Genomic DNA, 23,050 nt, shown 5'->3' on the forward strand with positions numbered 1-23,050 from the left:
TTGTCATTGAAATATTTGGTTTTCAATCATAGAATCAATCACAGAATCATGGAATGGCTTGGGTTGGAAGGGACCTGAAAGCTCCTCCAGCTCCAACACCCTGCCATGGGCAGGGTCACCTCCCACTGGAGCAGGATGATACAAACCCCGTCCAACCTGGCCTTGCAGGAGCCTGGTCCGTGGGACAGTGCTCTGGGGGCTTATCCTCCTTGTCCTCGTGCAGGAGCGAGGACAAGGAACAATCCTCGAGCTGGCAAACAGGGAGCCAAGAGCAGGGCAGGGAGGCAGGCACATCCCAAAGCCTCGGCAGCTCTTTCTTCCCCTGAGGGTGCTCAGAGGGAGGCGTGGGAAGAAGCAGGCAGGCCCAGAAGCAGCCGGGTTTTCACACTTTTATTGTAAAGCTTTAGGAAGGGCTAATTACAATGGAGTTGGTCATCTTGACAGCTCAGCAAACGAACGGAACAGGGGAGAACGGAAAGAAAGGGGCATCACGACGGTGTCATGCTCACGGCTCCGAACAGAAAGAGTTACAAGGGAATCAATTGTGCTCACAGCGCCCGGGGAAAACCAAGCCCAAGGCCCAAAGGCTTCCCCGCACAGGGAAATGCATCACACATTGAGCAGTACAACCTTAGCAAGAGGCGTCGCCTTAGACATAGGGCACCATCTGAAAAATAGTGGGGGGACTTTACTCTGCCATAGGATTTCTCCTTTAGAAAAGCTACACCTGCATGTACATAAAACTGTACAAAAAACAAGGCATCACAAGCAAGGAAATGAAATCTCGTATAAATAGAACCAACACTGAAGAGCTACAAAGGGGTCGCTTAGATCCTTCCCACGCAGCCCGCCTGCTCCCTGGCTCCCACCTTTGGTTTTCCCCCTGGCTTGTCCTAGTGCAGTGTGAGATACAGTGAACCCTCCTCCTCCCTGTGCTTGTCTGGACTGGAGCCCGTGGGGAGCTGTCCTCCCCCCACGTGCACAGAGGCTTTATCCTTCTGGCTTATAATTGTGCAAATGAGCTTCTTCCCACAGCACCTCTTCCTCGCCCTCCCCCAGGACTGATCCCCAGCGACACTGGCAGCTTCCCCCCGCGACAAATCCCCTCAAACCCCTCTCCCAGGACTGATGGCCGGCACCCTCTCCTCCCCAGGGACCCATCCCCCTGCACCCCGCTGAGGCCCCGGTCTCCCAAGCCCCTCTCTGGCCTTCCCCACACACCCACCCGGTGCCCCGAGCCCCCCAAGCCCTGTGCACCCCCAGACACCCAGCCCTGGCCCCACCGTGCTCCCCTCCAAACCCCCAGCAGCCCTCTGTGCACCCCCACAGGCCTCAGCCACCCCCAAACCCATCCCCACCCCATCCCCGTGGACCCCCCTGCACTCCCCCCTCCCTCCGCACCGTGCTCGCACTGAGGACCTCGCCAGGTGCTCCAGGAGACAGCACAGCAATTCCAGCCACGGGAATTCCAGCCTCGGGATCCCTCTGGAGACCCCAGCACAAGGTAGGGAGCCCCCCCGCCGGGATGAGGTGGTCTTGGACAAGCCCCCCTCGGATGTGGCTCCCCGGGGGTCCCCGAGAGGGGGCACTGGACACTGCCACTGCCTGGGCCCAGGGGAGGCGTGAGCAGCCGAGTTGGCAGTGAAGTCAAAGATCGTGGCCAGTGCGGCCAAATTGCACATTCTGCCCAGTTTGGCCCTGAAACTACAGAGCTACAATAAAAACAAGGTCAGGAGCGGCACCTGCTCAGGCAGCCAGAGCGGGGAAACGCGGCCCTGTGGGGCAGAGCAGGAATCCCGGCCGGACCCCCAGCGGGAGCACCCGGCCGCTCCGGGCCCGGCCGGGCGGGAGCAGCAGCGGGAGGCCAGAGGAGGGTCCTGCCTCCTCCGGCAGGCACCGCCGGGGCCGGGGCCGCGGGCCATGCGGGGTGGCAGCGGTGCCACCCGGGGAAGGCAGGGCTGGGGCACGAGGGACACGAGGGGCATGAGGGGCACGGGACAGCAGGTGCGAGCAGGCGCCTTCTGCCGCCCTTCCCCTGTGGCCCGGGCTCGGCTGGCACCGTGTCCCCTCAGGGAGCCGCGCGGGGAGGTGGCTGCGTCCCCATGGAGGGGAGAGGAGCTGCTCAGAGCGGGGTGCTGGGGGGGAGAGGCTGGGCAGGGGGTCCCGACAGGCACTACAGCTATGGCAGGGCAGGCCCTGCCCCAGCCCTGCGGGGTCCCTGTGGCCCCGGAGCCTGGCGGAGCTCCGTGCCAGCTCCGCGGGCACGGACCGGGCCCTTGCTCACCACAGGAGAGCCGTCCTGGCGGCCTCGCTCCCTCGGGAAGGTGCCAGAGCTGCAGACGGGAAGCACAAGGGTGCAGCACGGCCCCTCCCGCGGCCCGGAGGGGAAGGGCTACCCAGGAATGAGGCGCGAGTCGCCCGGACCCCTCCGGCCAGGGGTGCACCCCAAAACCGGAGCTGTGCCCCGGCTGCCAAGGGAGCAGCGACAGAGCCAGGGGCCCCCTCAGGAAGCCCTGTAAGGGGCTGGGGCTCCTCTGACCCTGCACGGCAGCTGAGGACGCCGGGGCAGCAGGAACCTGCCGGGGAGACCGGTGGACCTTTGACAATGGAAGAGAAAGCTGGACCCCGTGAGAGTGGCCCTGTGGCCTAAGGGCAGCGGAGTCCAGCGGGCAGGGGCTCGGCGGCCCCCGGTGTGACCCTGAGACAAAGCTCCTCCTCACAAAGGCAATGGTGGCTTTACAGGCGGATGGGACGGAGGTCGAGGGCACGGCACAGCCTGGCCTCGTGGGCATCCCCTGCCCCGAGGAGGCCCGAGGCGATGGGCTGAGAGCCAGAGCCACTGGCGACCTCCCTGCCGGCAGAGGCGGACTGAGGGCTTCTCCGGACCCAGCCGGTCCCTTCCTGGGGACATCCCCTCCCCGGACCCAGCCGGTCCCTTCTCTGGGGGCTTCCCCACCCCTCCTCCACCCGCCAGGCGCAGGGCCACCACCGGGGACCCCCTCCCCCACCCCCAAAGCAGCCCCCACCTATGGCACCGGGCAGTCCCTAGGGACCCTGCAGCTTGTGGGCACAGTGACAACGTTCAGAAAGAGATCCAGGCTGAAAAACGGCTAAGTCCCTACAGTCCGGCCAGGATGCTGCCCCTCTTCTCCAGCTCCCCAGCTGCTGTTTCAGGGACTGATCACATCTCTATTTACAATATAGAACACGAGTGCGGGCCGGATGCTGCGCTCCCAGGGGCTCTTCCACGCAGGAAACCATTAAAAGCTGGAACTTGCTCCCTGTGGTTTGTTATTTTTTTTCTCTTTTTTTTTTGTTTTGTTTTTCCTCTTTTTTTTTTTGTCTGCTTCTTTTTTTTTTTTTCTCGTTTTGTTTTGTTTTCTCTTTAAATGTCTCTCTTTTTTTGTTTGTTTCAAGGACAATAAAAAGTTGCGATCAGGCAGGACTTGAATGTCATTCCTATAAGATTCGTATTTACAGGAGTCTACAGCAAAGAGACAGGCAGCTGGCTCCCCGTGCTCGGGGACACTCCTCGTCCTATGCCCCAGGAACTCCACCAGCTCTGCGTGGACCTTTGGTACGTAAGCCCTTCTCTCCCTTCTCCGTGCCCTCCGCACCAGGAGCCTGCCCAGCCCTCCCCGGCAGCAGTTCGGGATGCTCGGCAATCGGGGTCGGGATGCTTTTCACCCTCCCCACCCACCCCCAGCCCCGGGCAACAGGGGGTTAAAAAGGCGCTCCTCTCATCCCTGCCTCGCCCTGCCCTGCTCCCCGCAGAGCCCCCTGCCTGGAGAAGCGGCAGGAGCCATAAAGCATCGAAGTGGAAAATGTTCCTCTGGCCTCAGCTCCCTGCCCCTCGCGCCCAGCCTCACAGGTAGATCTCCCTCTTGGTGGTCTGGGCCGAGGGGGTGGTGGCTGGCTGGAAGTCCGAGGTCTGGGTGAGAGGAATTTCCTCCATGGGAGAGTCCTTGCAGGGCTCATGGCTACTATTGGAGAAGGCACTGTACGTGGGGAGCAGGCGGAGGTTGGCCATTTTGGTGCTGCGCTCTTCCGACAGTCTGGGGCTGCCGTTCCCGACTTGCTCTTGACTCCCTCTGTCTTGGTAAGGCACAAAAGTGGAGAGTTTGAGGGCGTTCTTGGGCCTGCGGCTGGGGGAGGACTGGCCAGGCATCCAGCAGGTGTCGGAGTGGCCGAACTCTGTGCACTCCCGGGTGCAGGTCCCAGTCATGGCTACATCGGGCAGAGGCCGGAGATCTGTGGGGAACAAGGGACAGTGGTGTTACCCCTGGGAACCCCGGCTTGGGAACCTGGCCTTGGGAACCTGGCCTTGGGAACCTGGCTTTGGGAACCCTGCATTGGGAACCCCGCCTTGGGAACCCCGCCTTGGGAACCCTTCCTCGGGAACCCCGCCTTGGGAACCCTGCCTTGGGACCCCCCTCTCTGGATGCAGGGATGAGCAGCAGGGACTGGACATCTCCATCCTACCCATGCTGGGACAGACAGCCGGACTCACAGACACCCTGGGAGATGGACCCATGGACACCCTGAGAGCCAGACCGACAGACACAGCAGGAGCCAGACCCACAGACAAAAAAAACGGGAGCAAAGCAGAGCTGGGAGGGGAACCCAAAGCCACAGAGAAACAGCAGGCAGAGCACAGGGCAGAGCTCCCCGAGCCCTCTGGAGACCAGGATTGCACAGGGAGGCTCCACAGCTTGGATTTGCAGAGCATGACATGCACTGCCACACCAGGCTTGTGATCCCAGAAGGTCAGGCACCTCCTGGAACCTGCCAAGATCCAGGATTCCCACTGGGCACTGTGGCATCCCATGGCATCACTGTGCACTGCCCTGGACTCAGCCCCGAGGCACAGCCATGTGTCCTGGGCAGCATCCTCGGGCATCTCTGCCCTGCTCCCACCAGGCATTCCAGGCCACATTCCAGCCTCCCCTGGCACCCTCAGCAGGAGCCACAAGCCCAGCCAGAAGTCCTGGTCTCCTGTGGAGCCTGCAATCCCCAAGCACACAGAGGCAAAGCCATGCCCACCCTGAGAGAGGCTGGAGATGCCATGGGGTGCCCTGTGCACCAAACCCCTGCCCCCGAGGGAGCCCAGCACCCCAGGGCACCACGGCTCCCTGCTCCTGGCACAGCCGGGACACTGAGCACCAGTTAGACCAATTCACATACTGGTGTCCTCACACACCAGCCACCCCCTGCCCCAGGTGTCCCTAAGCCTTGGCCAGGTGTCCTTGGCACAGGCAGCACCTGTCACGAGGCTTCTGAGGCCGGAATTTGGCACTTCATGCAGTCCCTCCCAGAGCCATCCCAGTCACGAGCCATTCCTTGATTTCTGCCCCAGTTTAGGACACCACAGAGTGCCCCAGGACACATTACTGCCTGCTGCCACAAGCAGATCCAGCCCGGTGCTCATGCTGGGGTGGAAGCAGGGGCTGCCCATGACCTGGAGGCTGCTCGGACTTCCAGATGCCCCTGTGGTTCCCAAAAATCCTCTCTATGTCTCCACCTCTGTGGAGACATGGACAGACTGATGGAGGGAGATGCTAAGGAGCTCTGGGAACCTAAGACCTGTGGGCACCCCCTTCCCATGGGACACACACTGATGCACACAATTCCCTCATCTGAAAAGCAGGGCAGACCCACAGGTGCCCCCTGAGCCCAGGGAAGAAGCAAACCACAACACCATGGTGGGGTTTCTGCCCTGGCCAACGCTCCCTCCTGCCACCAGTTTGGGACTGCCACACACCCGAGTCACCCTGGCACAGCTTTCACACACAGGACGCAGGAGAAGGCTCCAGACAATGCTGGGAATGCTTGACACCGGCATGGACAAAGGGGTGAAGTCAGCAGCCAACCACTGTGTGAGCACATCTTGCCCTAAACCAGTCCCCAGTGATGCTCCCCAAACCCTCTGCTGGGGGCTGGGGCCTGTGCCCACATTCCATCCCTGGCACCCACGGGAGCTCCCCCTGGCAGCTGGGATATCCTGGCGGGAGCCACACAGACATACCTGATGGCAGCCCCCCTTCACAGCCTGCTCCGCTCAGGGGACTCTGATGAGGGGCAGAAAAAGGACGACAGTGTCACATCAGTGCACAGCCCCGGCCTCCACACCCCCTTCAGCCTCTGCCACCCCTGTCCCCCTGGTCCCCGCTGCCTCCTCAGCCTCTCCTGGCCCTGCTCCAGCCTCCTGGAGGCCGCTCAGCCACCGCTGCTCCTCCCTCACTCCTTGCTCCAGCTTCATCCTGATCCTCCCTGGAGCCCAGCAGCCCCAGCGGGACTCACACGGGGATGCTGGGAGCCACCTGGGTAGTGACACCAGAAAGTTGGGCACATGGAGGGGTTGGGGCTGTGTACACCCACGGGGATACACACACATGGACACACATGGATACACATGGATACACACACATAGATACACACACATGGACACACATGGATACACACACAGGGATACACACACAGAGATACACACATGGACACACACATGGATGCACAGACAGACACACACACAAGGATACACACACACGGACACCCGTGCATAGATACACACACAGGGATACACACATGGATACACAAAGGGACACACACAGGGACACACACACATGGACACACACACATGGATACACACACAGGGATGCACATGGATACACACATGGACATACACACACACACACACACACACATATGGATACACACACATGGATACACACACACACACACAGACACACACAGAGACACAGACACACACAGACACACACACACACACACAGACACACACACATGGATACACACACACACACACAGACACACACAGAGACACAGACACACACAGACACACACACACACATGGATACACACACACACACACACACACAGACACACACAGACACACACACATGGATACACACACACACACACAGACACACAGACACACACACACACACACATGGATACACACACACACACACAGACACAGACACACACACACACGGATACTCACAGACACACACACACAGACACACACATGGATACACACACACACACACACACACAGACACAGACACACACACGGATACTCACAGACACACACACACACACACACACGGATACACACACACACACACACACAGACACAGACACACACAGACACACACATGGATACACACACACACACACAGACACACGGATATACACACACACACACACACACAGACACACACAGACACACACACACATGGATACACACACACACACACACACACGCACACATACACACACGCGGACCCACACCCAGATCCATCCCACAGGATGCTCGCCCTGCTCGCGGCGGGGGACAGCCATGCTCACACCACGGGGACAAGAAGCAGCAGCACAAAAGCAGCCCAGGGGACACGGCGGTGGCACGGGCGGCATGAGAGCACAGCTTGGCAGGGCACGTCCTTGGGGCTGGCCATGCACCAGTGCCTGTTTCCCGGGGAATCGCCTCGATTCTCTCTCCCACGTGAGACACAAACCCAGAGGCACAACAGCTCCATTTCCATCCCTGCTCTGGGCAAGCAGAAGCAGAGAACGGAATCTGAATCCAAGAGGATCCATCACGTTTTCCTCTCGGGACCACAGGATGCTCCAGTGGCCACACAATGGCTTGGGCACTTTGAGGTTGTGTTCTGTGGTGTTTTCCTTGTGTCCATGAGAAATTATCGCCATCCTTTCCTCCTGGATATCCTTTCCTCTTGCAGAAAGGCCCTGCTGCTCTGTGCTCCCAAGGAAGTGGATGGGAGCCATCCCCTCTTCCTGGGGCAGAAGGAGATTTGCCGAGCCCGCAGAGGGGACTGGCAGGACTGGAACAAAATCCACCTCTGCAGGGAACAAAGCTACGGAGATTTCCTCGTGCCAGCAGCAGCTTGGGAATGGCAGGATCAAGCAGGAACGCTGTGTTCAGGGTCTTTTATTCTGCTCTACCCATTGTCTGCTCCTGGCACTGGAACCTTTTTCCAGCGTTGTCCCCTCGCTGGCAGAGCGGATTCTGTGCCATGAGCCCGGAACAGGGCAGGGTGCAACTCCTGAATAGCTGGGACTGAGGGAAAACACGACCCCATGGCCTAATTCCCAGCACATGCTGGTGGCTCAGGGACTCTGAAGTGCCACCAGACAGGCACAAATCCCTCCTCGGTGGGAATTCTGCCCACGGATTTTCCCCCGTTTTGTGGGGTGGTGAGGAGGCAGGCCCTCACCCAGGGGTGCACAAAGGGTACTCGGGATTTCCCATCCCTCCTCCACCCAAAATGCACTTTTGTTCCTCCGCGGCCCTGGAATGTGACAACATTCCCAGGGATGAAGAGGATGGCCATGCTCTCTCTGGTATCAGGTTGTCCTGGTCACACCAAGTAAAGCTTCGTGCAGCTGCCATGTTTTCCTGAGCTTTGGCCCATCCTGGTTATTCCAGGCCACCAGACCGTGCTTTCCAGGCAGGGAAGTGGTTGCTTAGGCATTCACAACCCTCACATCCTCCTGGCTCCCCCCTTCCTGCAGCTTTGCCTCTCTCTGGCATGCCCTGGTCAGTTGCCTCGGGGTGCTCTCCTCCTCAGGGACGAACCCAGGGCAGGAAAAGTCAGATCCCTTTGGTTTCTTGGGGAGCACCTCTGGGGTTTTACACCAGGACACCCTCAGAGATGCCAGGTTGGCTCCTCTGGGAAGAGGCACAAATTGGTGCTGCTGCTAATTATTCCTGTCTCCTCTCTCCCACCCAGGGCAGGAGCTCATCCTGTCACAGGGCTCCTCCAAACCTTTACTGGGGGATTCCAGCACAGCTCTGGGGCACTTTGGGAACAAGACAAAAGCAGCAGCCTCAGCCAGCAGTGCTTCCATCTCCTGCAGGAGACGGGCAGAGGTTCCCTCACCCTCTGCAAGCCTGGGAGCTCCAAGCAGAGGCTGAGCCAGCCCCAAGCACGTTTTTTATGCCAGCCTGGTTTCCATCCCCAACCTGGTTTGGTCTTCCTGTGTCTTCCACTTGCGTCAGTGCAGGGAGAGCGGGGATGGATGATGCAGCACAGGAGAAGTCTTGGAAGGAGGGGAAGTGCTGGAGCAGCCCTGGGAGGGGGAGGCAGTGGGGCTGTGACAGAGCAGAGCATGGCAGAGGATGCAGAGAAGCCCAGGAAGGGGGAGGAGGGAAGCACAGCATGCCAGGAGGGACTGGAGAGGCTCAGTGGTGTGGGGAAATGGGGAAGGGGAGTGTGGGGAGAGTAGCTGGGAGGAAAACCAGATGCTTTCCCAAAGCTGGGGTCAGAAAGAGCCTTCTTCCCTTCCTGGGGAGAACTCATTCCAGCCAGCTGCCCCAAAAGCAGAGCCCCAAAGCCCTGACCTGTGCTGGCCCTGGGGACAGAGGGACAGAGCAGGGCCCATGCTGCACCCTGGGGTGTCAGAGGTCTGTCCTGAGCCAGGGAAAGGGTCAGGGCTCCCAGGAGAGGCAGCCTGGCCACCGTGCTGTGGACACCTGGAAATGCCTCCTGTCCCATTCCTGGCCCTCAGAGCTCTGCAGATCCCTCTGGGATGTCCCTGAGGGTGGTGGCCCCCCATGACATCACCTCCCAGCAGCACTGTCCCCCCGCCCTGTGCAACAAGGACTCCCTTCCCACCCCACAGCTCCTGGCAGTCGGCTCCATTCCCTATTTCACCATTCCTGATGCCGTTCTCCTGCACCATGGCTCCTCCAGGAACCACTCCCGGGAATCCTGCTACCTGCTGCCCATGGCAGAGCTGCTGGCAGGCCCCATCCTGCCGTGCCAATGTTCTCCACAGGTGCCACTCCCCACAGCTCTGTCCCCCACAGGTGTGTCCCCCCAGGTGTGTCCCCCATGGCACACTCCCAAAGGCACAGCTCTCCCATGGCGCTGCTCCCTCCAGGTGCCATTCCCTGCAGTGCCATTCCCAGGAAGCACTGTCCCCCACGGCGCTGCTGCCTCCAGGTACGGGTCCCCCAGGGTGCCACGTCCTGCAGGTGCCATGTTCTGTGCTGCTGCTGCCTCCAGGTGCTGCCCCCCCCTGCTGCTGCCTTCCCTGCAGGCAGTGCTGCTGCAGTGGAGCCATCTCCTCCAGGTTCCATGTTTTACAGCGCTGCTCCCTCCAGACACCACTTCCCTGCGGAGCTGCTTCCTCCAGGCACCAGTGCTGCTGCTCCCCTCCCTCCTCAGACACCCCCAGGAACAGCTGGCATTGTGCAGCCCAACATCCCATGTTCCTACACTGGCTAGCCCCATTGCTATCCTATCCTTCCATCCCATGAACAGAATCCCATCCTACCCTATCCCATTGCTATCCTATCCTTTCCATCCCATGAACAGAATCCCATCCTACCCTAGCCCATTGCTATCCTATCCTTCCATCCCCTGAACAGAATCCCATTCTACCCTATCCCATTGCTATCCTGTCCTTCCATCCCCTGAACAGAATCCCATCCTACCCTAGCCCATTGCTATCCTATCCTTCCATCCCCTGAACAGAATCCCATTCTACCCTATCCCATTGCTATCCTATCCTTTCCATCCCATGAACAGAATCCCATCCTACCCTATCCCATTGCTATCCTATCCTTTCCATCCCATGAACAGAATCCCATGCTATCCCATTCCTATCCTATCCTATCCTATCCTATCCTATCCTATCCTATCCTATCCTATCCTGTCCTGTCCTGTCCTGTCCTGTCCTATCCTATCCTATCCTATCCTGTCCTGTCCTGTCCTGTCCTGTCCTGTCCTGTCCTGTCCTGTCCTGTCCTGTCCTGTCCTGTCCTGTCCTGTCCTGTCCCGTCCCGTTCCGTCCCGTCCCGTCCCGTCCCGTCCCATCCCATCCCATCCCATCCCATCAGAGCAGGAGTTTCCTGCAGGGAACAGGCATGTGGCAGCTCCGTGCCTCGTTCCCAGCACGTTTTCCCCTTGCCAGGGGTGTTGGGAGAGGGGGGCTGTGCTGCAGGTGGCTCTGGAGCCAGGATCTCCTTCACAAGCTCACAGACAAGGTCCCCTTCCACAGTCCTCAAATGAGGGGGGCACAGCCAGTGCATTATTCCAGCAGGGAATCATGGAATATTCTGAGCTGAAGGGACCCAGCAGGATCACCCAGTCCAGCCCCTGGCCCTGCCCAGACCCCCCAGCAGTCCCCGCTGTGCATCCCTGGTGCCCAAAGGCTCCTGGAGCTCTGGCAGCCTCAGGGCCGTGCCCATTCCCTGGGCAGCCTGGGCAGTGCCCAGCACCCTCTGGGGGAAGAACCTGTCCCTGATCTCCATCCCAAAGCTCCCCCACAGCTGTTCCCTCCTTCCCTGAGCTCTGCCCTCGGCTCCTCTGCTGCAGCTGAACCAGCCCAGCGCCCTCAGCCCTCCTCGGGTGGCCCCTGCAGAGCCTGCCCCAGCCCCGGCCCCTCCTTGGGGCTCTCTGGAACAGCTTTGGGGCTCTGATGTTGTGGCACCCGAAGTGCCCCAGCACTGGGGGTGAGGCTGCCCCAGCCCAGAGTGGGACAATCCTCCCCTGGCTGATTCCGAGGATACCTCTGGATGCAGAATCCCTCCAGCAGCTCCTCACCCACTTCTGGCCCATATTCCCGTGTGGACGAGCCCAGAGCTCAGCAATGTGCTCCGCGGAGCTGCTGGGGCACTGCCTGTCCCCCGGCGGGGATAGATGGGCACGAAGCGCTCGGAGCCGGAGCAGGGGCAGGAGCTGCCTCAGCCCAGGGCAACCCCAGCCTTCCCCCGCAGCTCCCGCAGCCCCGGCCCTTCCCCCGCAGCTCCCGCACCCTCCCCGGCTGCAGGACCACTCCTAGCACTACATCACCCAGCCAGACGGCTGCGGGACCGATCCTAGCACCCCATCACCCAGCCAGATGGCTTCCCGAAGTTCCCACCCTCGCTCCAGATGGCTCCCGCTATCCGAGCCCGACCCGGCGCTGCCCACCGAGGGGTGACTGCGGCTCCGAGCCACACCTCCGGCTCCCGGGGCAAGAACGAGCAACGTCCGCTCTTCCACCCATTCCCGGAGCTGCCCAGGTGCTGCAGGGCACGCACAGGCTTCTCCTGGGCTCCGCAGCCAGGAGATGGAACCACCCCAGCATCCCCTCGGCCCCTCCATCCCCGCTGCTCTGCCCTTGTGCTGGGCAGCGCAGGCAGCTCGGCCCGAAGGGAACGGGCTCTGCACACACGGATCAGCCCCTGCAGGACGCCCCGGCACTCCAGAGCTGCAGACGGCTTCCCAGGAAGGGATGGGGACAGATGGACCCACCAGGCTCAGCACTGCCCCACAGCTGGGACTGGGGAGCTTTTCCTGGCTCCCAGGGGATGTGTTCTTCCCTTGCCCCACTCCCAGTGGATGTGTTCTTCCTTTTCCCCACTCCCAAGGGATGTGTTCCTCCCTTGCCCTGCTCCCAGGGGATGTGTTTTCCCTTTCCCCACTCCCACGGGATGTGTTTTAGATTTTTCCCCAGTCCCAGGGGATGTGTTTCCCGTTCCCCACTCCCAGGGGATGTGTTTCCCTTTCCCCACTCCCAGGGGATGTGTTTTTCCCGTGTGTGCCAGAGGAGCCACCTCCCTGCTGCAGTCACAGCGGCCACATCGCCACAGCAACAGCAGGCAGAGCACCCAGATGGATGTTCCCAGACACTGAGCATGTCCCTGCAGGGCTCAGAGCACACTGAGGGCTCCCAAAATCCCCATCACCCCTCAGCTTCCCTGTGATACCCAGCAAAAAAAACTCAACCCCCCTATAACAGATTTTGTGGTCGTGGTGTCACCCCCGTGATCTCCTGCCCTGGCACAGAGGGGCTTCAACCTTCACTGGAGTATGAAAAGCAGAATTATTACATTAAACTGCTGAATAATGATGTTAAGAAGCACCTAAATAGGATTACAGGGTTCAAAGGTTAGGAAATGCCAAAATTAGGATTGTCCAGGCAGCCTTAATTCTCCTCCTGCAAATGCTTCCTGATGCAGAGCAGAGTCTCACTCTGGAGGGAAATACTTCCCCTGGGGTCCCTTTGTGGCTTCCAGGGAGAAGACAGAACCCCTGGGAGGTTTAACGGGGAAGAAGCTGATTTGCCAGTGAGATTCTGCCCCAGAGGCTGCAGAAACTGGGGAAGGTACAAGGAAAGGGTCAAGAGATCACAGAAAACTCCTCCTCTAAAAAGGGGTTGGAGGATGGGGGGGGTGGGGTGTTGCTCTCCTAATGAGAAAAAACAGCAATTTTCTCTCCTCCTTCCAGAAATAAAATATCTGGGCACATTTCACTGGCACTTCTCAAAATATTTGGTACCTGGCACACGCCCTCTATGAAAAATCAGGTCCCTGCAGCTAAAACTCACAGCAGCCAAACGCAAAGGCACAGAATGAGCATTGCTGGGCAATCCCCTCACCCACTCTGCATAAAACAACCCAATCCAGCTCCAGAGTGAAACCCTGGATGCATTCATATCCCAGCATTATCCTCTGGCTGTCCTACAGACCAGAGGCACTCCACAAATATCCACCAGAAAGGCTGGGGAGCCCAAACTGATCTGCAGAATAACCAAAGCCTCTTCCAGCGCTGGCTCCTGCAGCACCCAGGTGAGCAACAGCACCTGAGGCTCCTTTAGGGGCATACAAAGGCCCTAAAACTGTGGAATTTGGGCAGTGGAGCTCCTGCCCTCCTGCCCCAGGAGCTGAGACAGGGGGAGCTCAGGGCTGATGGGGGTGATGTAAACCCCAGGGGAGGGAGCAGCACCACCTGCCAGCCCCGGGGCTGCCAGCTCATGCATGCCTTGGATGCGCATTCCTGCTGCCCAAATTCCTCCTGATTGCTCCTGCCTGCATTCCTCATTCCCACCTGCCTCTGCTGATGGGGACAGTCTGCCCCTGGGGGGCTGGGGATGGCCTGTCCCCCTGCAGACAGGGGCTCCCTGGGGACAAGGAATGGCAGAGCTCCCTGGGGGCAGGGAATGGCCACCCCAGAACTCCCTGGGGATATGGGAATGGCTGTCACAGAGCTCCCTGGAGACAGGGAATGTCTCTCCCAGAGCTCCCTGAGGACACAGGAATGGCAGAGATCCCTGGTGACAGGGAATGGCTCTCCCAGAGCTCCCTGGGGACATGGGAATGGCTGTGCCAGAGCTCCTTGGGGACACGGGCACGGCTATCCCAGAGTTCCTTGGGGACACAGGAATGGCTGTCCCAAAGTTCCTTGGGGACACAGGAGTGCCCACCCCAGAGCTAACTGGCACACTCCAGGTGGCCTGTGCTGCCAGCCAGGGTGACCACAAGGGGCCAGGCCAGCAGGAGCCGTGTCACCAGTGCCACTCTGAGCACCCACTGACCTGGTGACACAGTGCCCACAGCCCAGGTGCCCTTCCCAGCCCTCTGGTGTGCTTCACTCTCAGCTGGACCTGGGTGAGGGACAGGGGTGGCCCTGGTGGCACCAGGTCCTGGGAAGCTGCCAGTCCATTTTATCAGGGGTTGGTGACACACAGTGGTCCTCTTACCCCGTGTCCCCAAGTCCCCAGCTCTCAGAGAATCACTGGTCATGGTCCCAGAGGGGCTGGAGACCTGAGCCATGGCAGGATTGTGCCCTGTGGGGCTGGGCACAGTCCCCCCAGCCAGCAGGGACATGTCACAGCAGCAAATGCTTCTTCCAGGAGGAACCTGAGCATACAATCCTTGAGCTTTGAAAGTGTCTGAGCCTGTGGAAGGCTAGGTCTGACCCTCCCTGACCTCTCCCCTCTGCCCTGGGCTGGGGGGAGCACAGAGGGTCCCCTCCAGCCCCATGCCACCCAAACCATGGCACTGCAGCCTGGCATCCCTGGGGCTGGCCTGGGCACCCTCCTCCTGCTGCATCCCCGTGCTCACGCAGCACCTGCAAGGGTTAATCTGCCTCTCCAGAGCTTCTCAAAGCTAATTAGAAAGAGCCTGGGCAAGTGTGGTGGCAGACACCACTGCACTTATCTCCCCACTTCCGGGGCTCTGCCCTTATCATTTAATTAAAGCTGCAGCCTGCTGCCCTGGCTGCCAGCAGCTCATCACCGAGGGCACTGGAGCTTGAGGCGGCCTCTGCCAGCTCGCCAGCAAGAGCAGGAGAAGGGAGGAACAGGCCCTGGGAAGGACAGTCAAAGGGAGAAGAAGATAAAGGAAGAGTCCCTCAGTGCTGGCTGGGGACTGGGGAGGCAGTGAGGGACCCCAGAGTGCCACCCCTGTGCCATGCATGGGGGACACGGGGACAGTTCTGCTCCAGGGGGACCTGGGCACTGTCACAGCCTGGGAAAGAGCCAAGGAAAGGCACTTCAGACTGGCTCCATCTCCCAGATCCCCCAGAGCAGCTCTCCCACAGAATCCCAGGATCACTGAGGTTGGAAAAGCCCTCCAGGATCAAAGAGTCCCAGCTGTGCCCAATCCCCACCTTGTCCCCAGCCCAGAGCACTCAGTGCCACCTCCAGCCCTTCCTGGGACACCTCCAGGGATGGGCACTCCAAACCCCCCTGGGCAGCCCCTCCCAATCCCTGAGCACCCTTTCCATGGGGAAATTCCTGCTGTGCCCACCCTGAGCCTGCCCTGGCCCAGCCTGAGGCCGTTCCCTCTCCTCCTGTCCCTGTTCCCTGGAGCACAGCCCGACCCCCCTGGCTGTCCCCTCCTGTCAGGAGCTGTGCAGAGCCACAAGGTCCCCCCTGAGCCTCCTTTTCTCCAGGCTGAGCCCCTTCCCAGCTCCCTCAGCCTCTCCTGGGGCTCCAGCCCCTTCCCAGCTCCGTTCCCTTCCCTGGACACGCTCCAGCCCCTCCAGGGCTCTCTGGCCATGAAGGCCCAGAACAGGGGACAGCCCTGGAGGTCCCCCAGCAGTGCCAGCACAGGGGACAGGCCCTGGCCTGGTCCTGCTGCCACACTGGTTCTGATCCAGGCCAGGTGCCCACGGCCTCCTTGCCCACCTGGGCACCCCTGGGCACCCAGCAAGGCTCCCTCAGGTGCACCCTGACCCCAGAGTCCTGGAGCAGAGCCAGCCATGCTCACCCCTTCCAGAGGAAAAGGACAATCCCAGCCATGCTGGGCCCAGCTTCCCAAAGAAACCTGGGGACCACAGAGCTCTGGGAAATGTCCAGGAGGGAGAGAGGCCACCAAGCCCTGAGGGATGTGAACCAGGGAATGGGATGGGTGTCCACGAAGCTATGGCAGCAAACCCTGGCTGCTCTTCAAAAGAGAACATGGATCACAGGACCATGGAATCACAGAGCAGTTTGGGTTAGAAGGAACCTCAAAGCTCATCTTGTTCCCTGCCATGTGCAGGGACACCTTCCACTCTCCCAGGCTGCTCCAAGCCCCATCCAACCTGGCCTTGGACACTTCCAGGGATCCAGGGGAAGCTACAGCTGCTCTGGGCAAGCTCAGGGCCTCACCACCTTCACAGGGAAAGATTTTTCCCCTAATATCCAATCTAAACCTCCTCTGTCAGTTGGAATCCATTCTCCCAATGGATAAACCCTGGGAATGCTGTTGTCTGAAGGCCACACAGGGCAGTGTGGGCACAGCTCCCCAGGGGTGTGTTCTGAGGTACATTCAGAGCACATTTTGGGACAAGCAGCCCCCAGCTGCTGCTGGCAGCTCCCATCCAAATCCCACCCCTCCCTCCCAAAGCGTGGTTAAGCTAATGGATCTTGAAAGGAAATTTTCATCATCACTTTGTTAGCAGGGCTGAGGCAGCACGGCTTGTTCTCCAAAACTAGCTGGAACAGCTCGGCTAAAACTGGTGAAAAACAGAAAAAGAAATCAACCTGAGGGAAACCCAGCATGGAAAATTGAAGCTGTGGCGCTGGAGGTGATAAGCCATGGGAAAGGAGCCTGTGCGGCACAAAATGTCAGAGCTGAGGCTGCAGGGCAGGGCTCTCCAGCTGAGGGCAGGGCAGGATCCTCACTGCAGGCTCCCAGAGCTGCTCCAGAGGCTCGGCCTGGCTGGAGCCAGGGATCACATCCTGACCCCCTCCTGCTTCTCCTGCTGCCTCCTTGTGTGTGCCCAGCACGCCCCGAGCGCCAGGAGCGGAGCAATGGGAGCAGCCCAGAGCCAGAGCTGCACTGGGAACGGGAGCACCAGCCCAGGGAAAGGGGCTCAGCTGGAGGAAAGGAGCTTCAGGGGACACTTGGTGGCTCTGCACAGCTCCCTGACAGGACAGGAAACCAGGAGCTGCTCCCAGGATGAGTGGCCTCAGGTTGCAGCAGGAGAGGTTCAAGTTGGACATCAGGGAACATTTCTTCCCTGAAGGATGGTCAGAGCTGTCCAGGGCAGGGGTGGAGTCACCCTGGAGGGATTTCAAAGCCACATGGATGTGGCACTTGGGGACAGGGGTTAGTGGTGGCCTCGGCACTGCTGGGAGAATGATTGGACTTGATGATCTCAGAGGTTTTTTCCAACCTTAATTCCACGATTCTGTGTAAAGGGTGGTCCTCTCCCACCCCCTGCTCATGTCCTAATCACACAAGCCAGAATTAACAGGCAATAACTGGATTATTCTTAGTTAATTTTCAGCACGGCCAGGCCTCTCACCTCACCTACAGCCACGGGGAGCACTCCAAGGAGCACCAGTTCATGCACACAGGGATTTGGGAATCCCAGCCTGGCTTTGTGAGTCCTCTCCAGTGTTTGCTCCTTGGTGGCTGCCTCTCATTGTTCCCGGGTATTAAAGCTCTTGTGTCAAGGAGAAAAGAAGTGGCGTTCGCATGTCTGCCTTTGAACAAAACCATTGTTCTGCTCCATCAACAATTTAATAATCCTTCCCTGGCAGGACAATGGACGGGGGGAAATGGTGGGTGCAGGGGGGCCGGGAGCCACAGACCCAAGTGCTGTTCCCGGCCTTTGAAGTCAGGGAGGTGTTTAAGTGACAAAAAACCCACAAGTTTATGAAAAGGGCTCCTCTCAAGGAGGGGATCTGCAAACAAAGGGAACCGAGACCACTCAGAGGGAAGCAGAGCAGGGAGAAGGAAGAGCCCTTGGAAGAGAGTCAAGCCAAACCCCAAGGAAACCGGGAGAGGAAATGACAGTATGGATTTGAATGTGGACGCTTTGTTTCCTTGCCACGGATCTTTCCTGGGCTGCTTCTGAGGAAAGGGAGCACCCTCAGATCATTGCAGCTCTTTTACAGCCTGTCCTGCACACACTGAGGGGGAAGAGGCAGATCCCTGCTGGAATTTTTGGTGGCTGTGAGAAGGATCAGGGGACAGGCACTCCATGCAGGGTGAGGCTCTTGGGCTGTGCTGAGGGGCAAACGTCTGTCCCTGATGGAGGCACACACAGCCCTGGACCCCAAACCCAGCCCTGGGGAGCCAAACCCACCTGAAATCCAACCCACAGCAGTCCTGGGAGCGTTGGAGCAGGCATGAAGCCAGGGAACTCTGCAGGAATGATCCCACATCAAATGGGGCCGTTTCTCTGCCAGCTGCTCTGAGATCCAGAGCCCGAACCCCTGGGCTGCCCAGCCCCTTTCTCTGCAGTGCAGCCGTGCCACAAAGCAGCTGAAAACGCTCCTTATTGACGCCTCCAACGCCCACAGACTGCGAGGCTGAAAATCTGCAGTGGGAGCACCACAGGGAGAGGTTTTGTGGCTGGCACGTGGCAGGAGCAGCACCGGTCACATCCTCCTGTGGTGCAGGCAAAATTCACCCCGAGGAATCAACCCCGGTGCTTGAATTGGAGCATTTGCCCTCCTGCTGTGATTCCCCACCAAGCACTGAAAGGATCTGCTGCCCTAATGGCCAGGATTGGGGAGAAATCCCCTTCTCCTGGAAAAGCAGGAGGGATCAGCACCAAAGCATCCGGCTGAAGGAGCAAACACGGGATATGGGGAAGTTCGGGACCAGGGCAGCCTGGTGATGGCTCATTTGGGGAAAAAACCCTGATCCTGATGAATTTTGCTGTGCCCTGTGTTTGTTTTTAGGATGGCATCAAGAAGCCCTTGTGGGAAAGCAGGGAAAAGACAGAAAATCGCTTCCGATAGGGAATATCAACCTCCAGCTACCCCTGGGTGCTGCAGTTTACAGGCTGCTGGAGGAGAGATGCAATAAAGTTTGCACCACTCGAGGGAGGCCTGCCAGAGGCAGTCCTAAAGGCTGCCATGAATAAAACACACTTTAAAGAGCCAGGGAGGATTACAAAATCCTAAAACCCAGGCAGGACAAGCAGGATACATCATTCCCCTCGCCATGTCAGAGGGAGATGTGCTCAGAGCACAGCACCAGGGAGCAGCAGGATGATCATCGGAAGATTTGGGTTTCACAATCCAACAGAGATGTATGAAAATCTCCAGAATCGGTCCACGGGCATAATTTTTTCCAGTTATTTTTCCAAAGGGAGGAGGCGGCAAGAGCAGGTCTGCTCCTCATGCGAGGGAAAATCCGTGTGCGGCACGGAGCGAAGCAGCGTCTGTGCCCAGGTAGAGAGCTCCGAGGGATCCGCAATTGGAGAGGTCCAGGCCAGCAATTGACCCTTTGAAGGAAGCCGTACATCATCATTAAAGAGCTCCTCGTCCCGGGGGACCCGGAGGCGAAACAACCCCGGCGCTTCTGTCCCGGTGTGGGAGAAAACAGGGCTCAGGGAATGACAAATGGAATGCGCGGGGGCGGCAGGGTTTACCTGCAGCCCGAGCACGGGAAGGGCTCGGGATCTGCTCCTTAGGGAAGCTGATAGGGGAACAATAGCCTGCAAGTGGCATTGTTTGCAGGAAAGGCGAGATATTTGCCTTTTCTTAGTGATGTTGCTGCATCTCTGTGGGGGCCCCTTCCTGTGTGGCTAATAAGCAGCAAGACGCCAGACGTGGAATACAAAAATTCCTTTGGCTTTGATTCGTTTTCTTTCTGGATAGAGTCAGCCTTACTTTTGTCAAGATCCCTGTAGTCTGGGTAATTTCATCTAGAGATCCTCAAGGAGCAGAGATCTCCACATCACTCCGAGTTTAATATCTCTGTTTGAGCTGGCATATATTCCAGCAATAATTTATACAGCTGAAGAAGGGGAAAAAAAAAAAAGATTACTTCTGTCTAATTGGCATTACACTAATTACCAGCAAAATACATCAGGCAAATATCACATCTCCTCACTCTCTGTCATTTTGCATTCCCTGCTCCATTTTCTCTTTCCTCGGCAGCGATAAAACAACACGACAGCCATTCCGACATCCCTGGGCAGGGATCACATCCTGACCCCCTCCTCCTTCTCCTGCTGCCTCCTTGTTTCCTCACGTCCAGGCAGGTTGTACTAACCCAGACACACGCAGCTGACGGAGAACTGCTGTTCCCAGGAACCTGTGCATTCCAGCACCCTGCTCTTCCCTGCTGCATCCCTTCCCCAGCCTCTCCCATGCCCCTTGTCCAGAGGGTTCATCCCTGGGAGAATATTTTATACCTGAGTGATACAGAACACAGACTACAGGAGAGTCACAGGCTCACCCATAGGTACCATCTGAGCTGATTTATTCCTGATTCACAGCATCCCTGCCAGTCTCCCCCAGGTTACTGGAAAAATGATGTTATTTTAGCCCAACACCAGTCTCATGCCAGAGTAAAGGTGCCAAGTGTAAATCCAAGCATGCCCAAGAGCTACCACGAGCAGAGTCCTCGTAGTCCAGCTCGTTCTGACGTGACTCCCAGCCAGACAAGAGCCCTGGAACAGAGCACTTTGGAGGGATCCTTTCCTGTTCTTATCCCCCAAGCCCAGGAATGAGGTCTGGATGTTTGTTTTGTGGGATACAGCCCTGGAAGGAGCATCCAGGTAGGGCTCGGTGTCCATGGGTCACACATGACACCCTGGGAAGTTCCACGCTCACACCAGTGAGGTCCAGCCCTCAGGACTGAGGCTGAAAGGCCTCACAGGAATCATCTGGGAGCCTTGTACCCCGTTCAGAGGCACAACCCCCTCTCCACCCCACTGGGGACAACACACACAGACAATGTCCCTTCGTTTCTCTGCTGGGAAAATGGAGCCTTCTGGCCACCAACACATAAATTCCCCCGGTTCCTGCTCAGAGGTGCTGGAAAGGGAGCCCAGCTCCAGCCACACTGGCCAGGGAACAAGGACTGAGCTCCACGTGGCCGCTGGTGTGTCCCTGAGCAAAGCGTGGCTGCCTCAGCTCCCGGGAAATGAGCCCTGGATGCTGGCAGGGAACGGAGCTCTCGGGAAGGAGAGGCAACCACAGGGCTGCCACGGTTTGATAACCTCTGAGGCACAGCAGCCTGGCCCTGGGATGGCTCGCCACATCCATGACTAATGGCAGATTTATGGAGTGTCCTCTCCGCTGGGGAAGCGGAGCGCCGGCGTTCCAGCCACTTAACAGAGGGGACTTCAAACCAGGATGGATGAGAGCCCGTGGGAAGGAGACAGGAAGAGAGATTCTTTAACGGTGACAGCACAAAGGATCAAATCCCGGGGAAGAGCAAACAACTGAGACTGACACCTGACCTGTCTCAACAGCAAAGCTCCCATTGATTTCACCGGGGACAGGGATGAATCCCTTATCCTCTATCTCCTGCTGGCGAGAGGGATTTTCCATGTGAGGGATCCACACCTGACCGATCCTTCAAACTCATCCACCTGCTATTTTTATGAGAAAGAAACTGCGGTGTGGAGTCCACGAGAAGCTCAAATGGGAGAGTTTGTAAGCTCCTCTGGCATTAAGTTTAAATCCCACGCTAATGCAGGTCCCTTGCACGGGCAGAGGCACTGCCAGGCAGGTTTATGGAGACATTCCGGAGCATTGGGAGGCAGATAAAGGGGAATAACTGCGGTAGATCACACAGGAGCTGGAAATGGCACGTCAAATTACTTCAAAAGGAGCTTTCTAAGGAAGCAGGTCTTTGAAAACAACAAATAGTCTGGGGCTGCTGAGGGATCCTGCCTGTCTGTTGCTTTTACACTCGGTGGCTTTTTCTGGTTTAGACGTGTTCTAAAGCTGGATGCCAAGCTCAGAATCCCTGCCTCCTGCAGAATCCCGGCTTCCTGCAAGTTCAGCTCTTTGTGGAGCCACAGAGCAGGCAGGGTGGGAAAACTGCTCTGTCTGGAGAGCAAAAATGGCCAAAAAAATGTGACCCAGCAATACCTCAGCCTGGTCACTCCCCTGTCCAGCTGACCACAGAGCTGTGCTGGGACAGCAGGATGGCACAGGGACACGGGTGAGCCAACCAGGAGGGACAGGAAGGACCTGCCTATTCTGCTCCCAAAACACACAGAGGCTGTGGCTCAGGAGAAATCATCATTCCCATTCCTGACTGTCCCCACCTGTCTGAAGAAACGCCAGCCCAAGTTCAAGCGTTCATTTTAAAATGGGCTGGGTAACACAAAGAAGGGCCTGAAGCAGCTTCACCCAACCCCTCACTCCGAGGAAATGTCCTCCCTGGAGAGGAACAAAAGCAAAGAAGGGCCCCACCCTCCCATTCCCATTGCAGATCTAATTCGGAAAACTCTTCCTGGAGCTGGGTTTAACGAACTCGAGCTGAAGACATGAATAGTTGGAGGCTGACGTAAACTATTTTTGGAAAATCGACTTTCTACCAAAGAAGGGATGTTGAGATTTGGCCCAGAGATAAGAATAGCTGTGCATGACCATTTGCATGGGCATTTGCATCGGAATTTGCAACCATTGCCAGGGAAAAGGAAAATGCCAAGTCCTGTGTGGGTTGGGTTCCTGTTTTAATGTCACTGGGGTCATGTTCTGCCAGGTGAGAACCTTTTCCCAGGCCTGCTGAGGTGGAATGTGATGGAAAATGTTCCTACCTTGGACTGGAGGAGTTCCATGACACAGTTTGGCCTCCCTTGTTGGGAAGGTTGGAAATCCTTCCTTCCCTGGGACAGAAGAAGGCGCCTTCCCTCAGCAAGTTCATTTATAATTTTTAGCTTAAAACTTCCATATTCCCATCTGTTTGTAGCTTATTCCCTGAAGGAAAGTCTCAAAGTTTGCCATGGAGCTGACCAAGCCCAAGAGTGGTTCCAAGGAGCGGGGTGAGCTTGGGGTCAGCAGTTCCCCAGGCCTGGGGTCTCTGCAGGATTGCCCAGAAAATCCACAC

At 58.1% G+C, this 23,050-nt stretch overlaps 1 protein-coding gene across 5 annotated transcripts in view; it reads right to left on the minus strand.

The window, feature by feature from the left end:
• Positions 1-375: 375 nt before the first annotated feature.
• The window catches only part of PCDH1 (protocadherin 1), a 58,043-nt gene continuing 35,368 nt past the window's right edge, over positions 376-23,050 (minus strand). For 4 of the 5 annotated variants that reach the window (XM_050979824.1, XM_018915286.3, XM_050979825.1 and 1 more), the window contains one exon: positions 376-4,251. In XM_050979824.1, coding sequence (XP_050835781.1) covers positions 3,866-4,251 — 386 coding nt within the window. In that variant the 3' untranslated portion in view covers positions 376-3,865. Of the gene's footprint in view, positions 4,252-6,025; positions 6,069-23,050 lie in introns of all 5 variants that reach the window. The other variant, XM_050979827.1, reaches the window with a different exon arrangement.

Source organism: Serinus canaria, chromosome 13 (genome assembly GCF_022539315.1).
Source record: "Serinus canaria isolate serCan28SL12 chromosome 13, serCan2020, whole genome shotgun sequence".
Classification (NCBI taxonomy): domain Eukaryota; kingdom Metazoa; phylum Chordata; class Aves; order Passeriformes; family Fringillidae; genus Serinus; species Serinus canaria.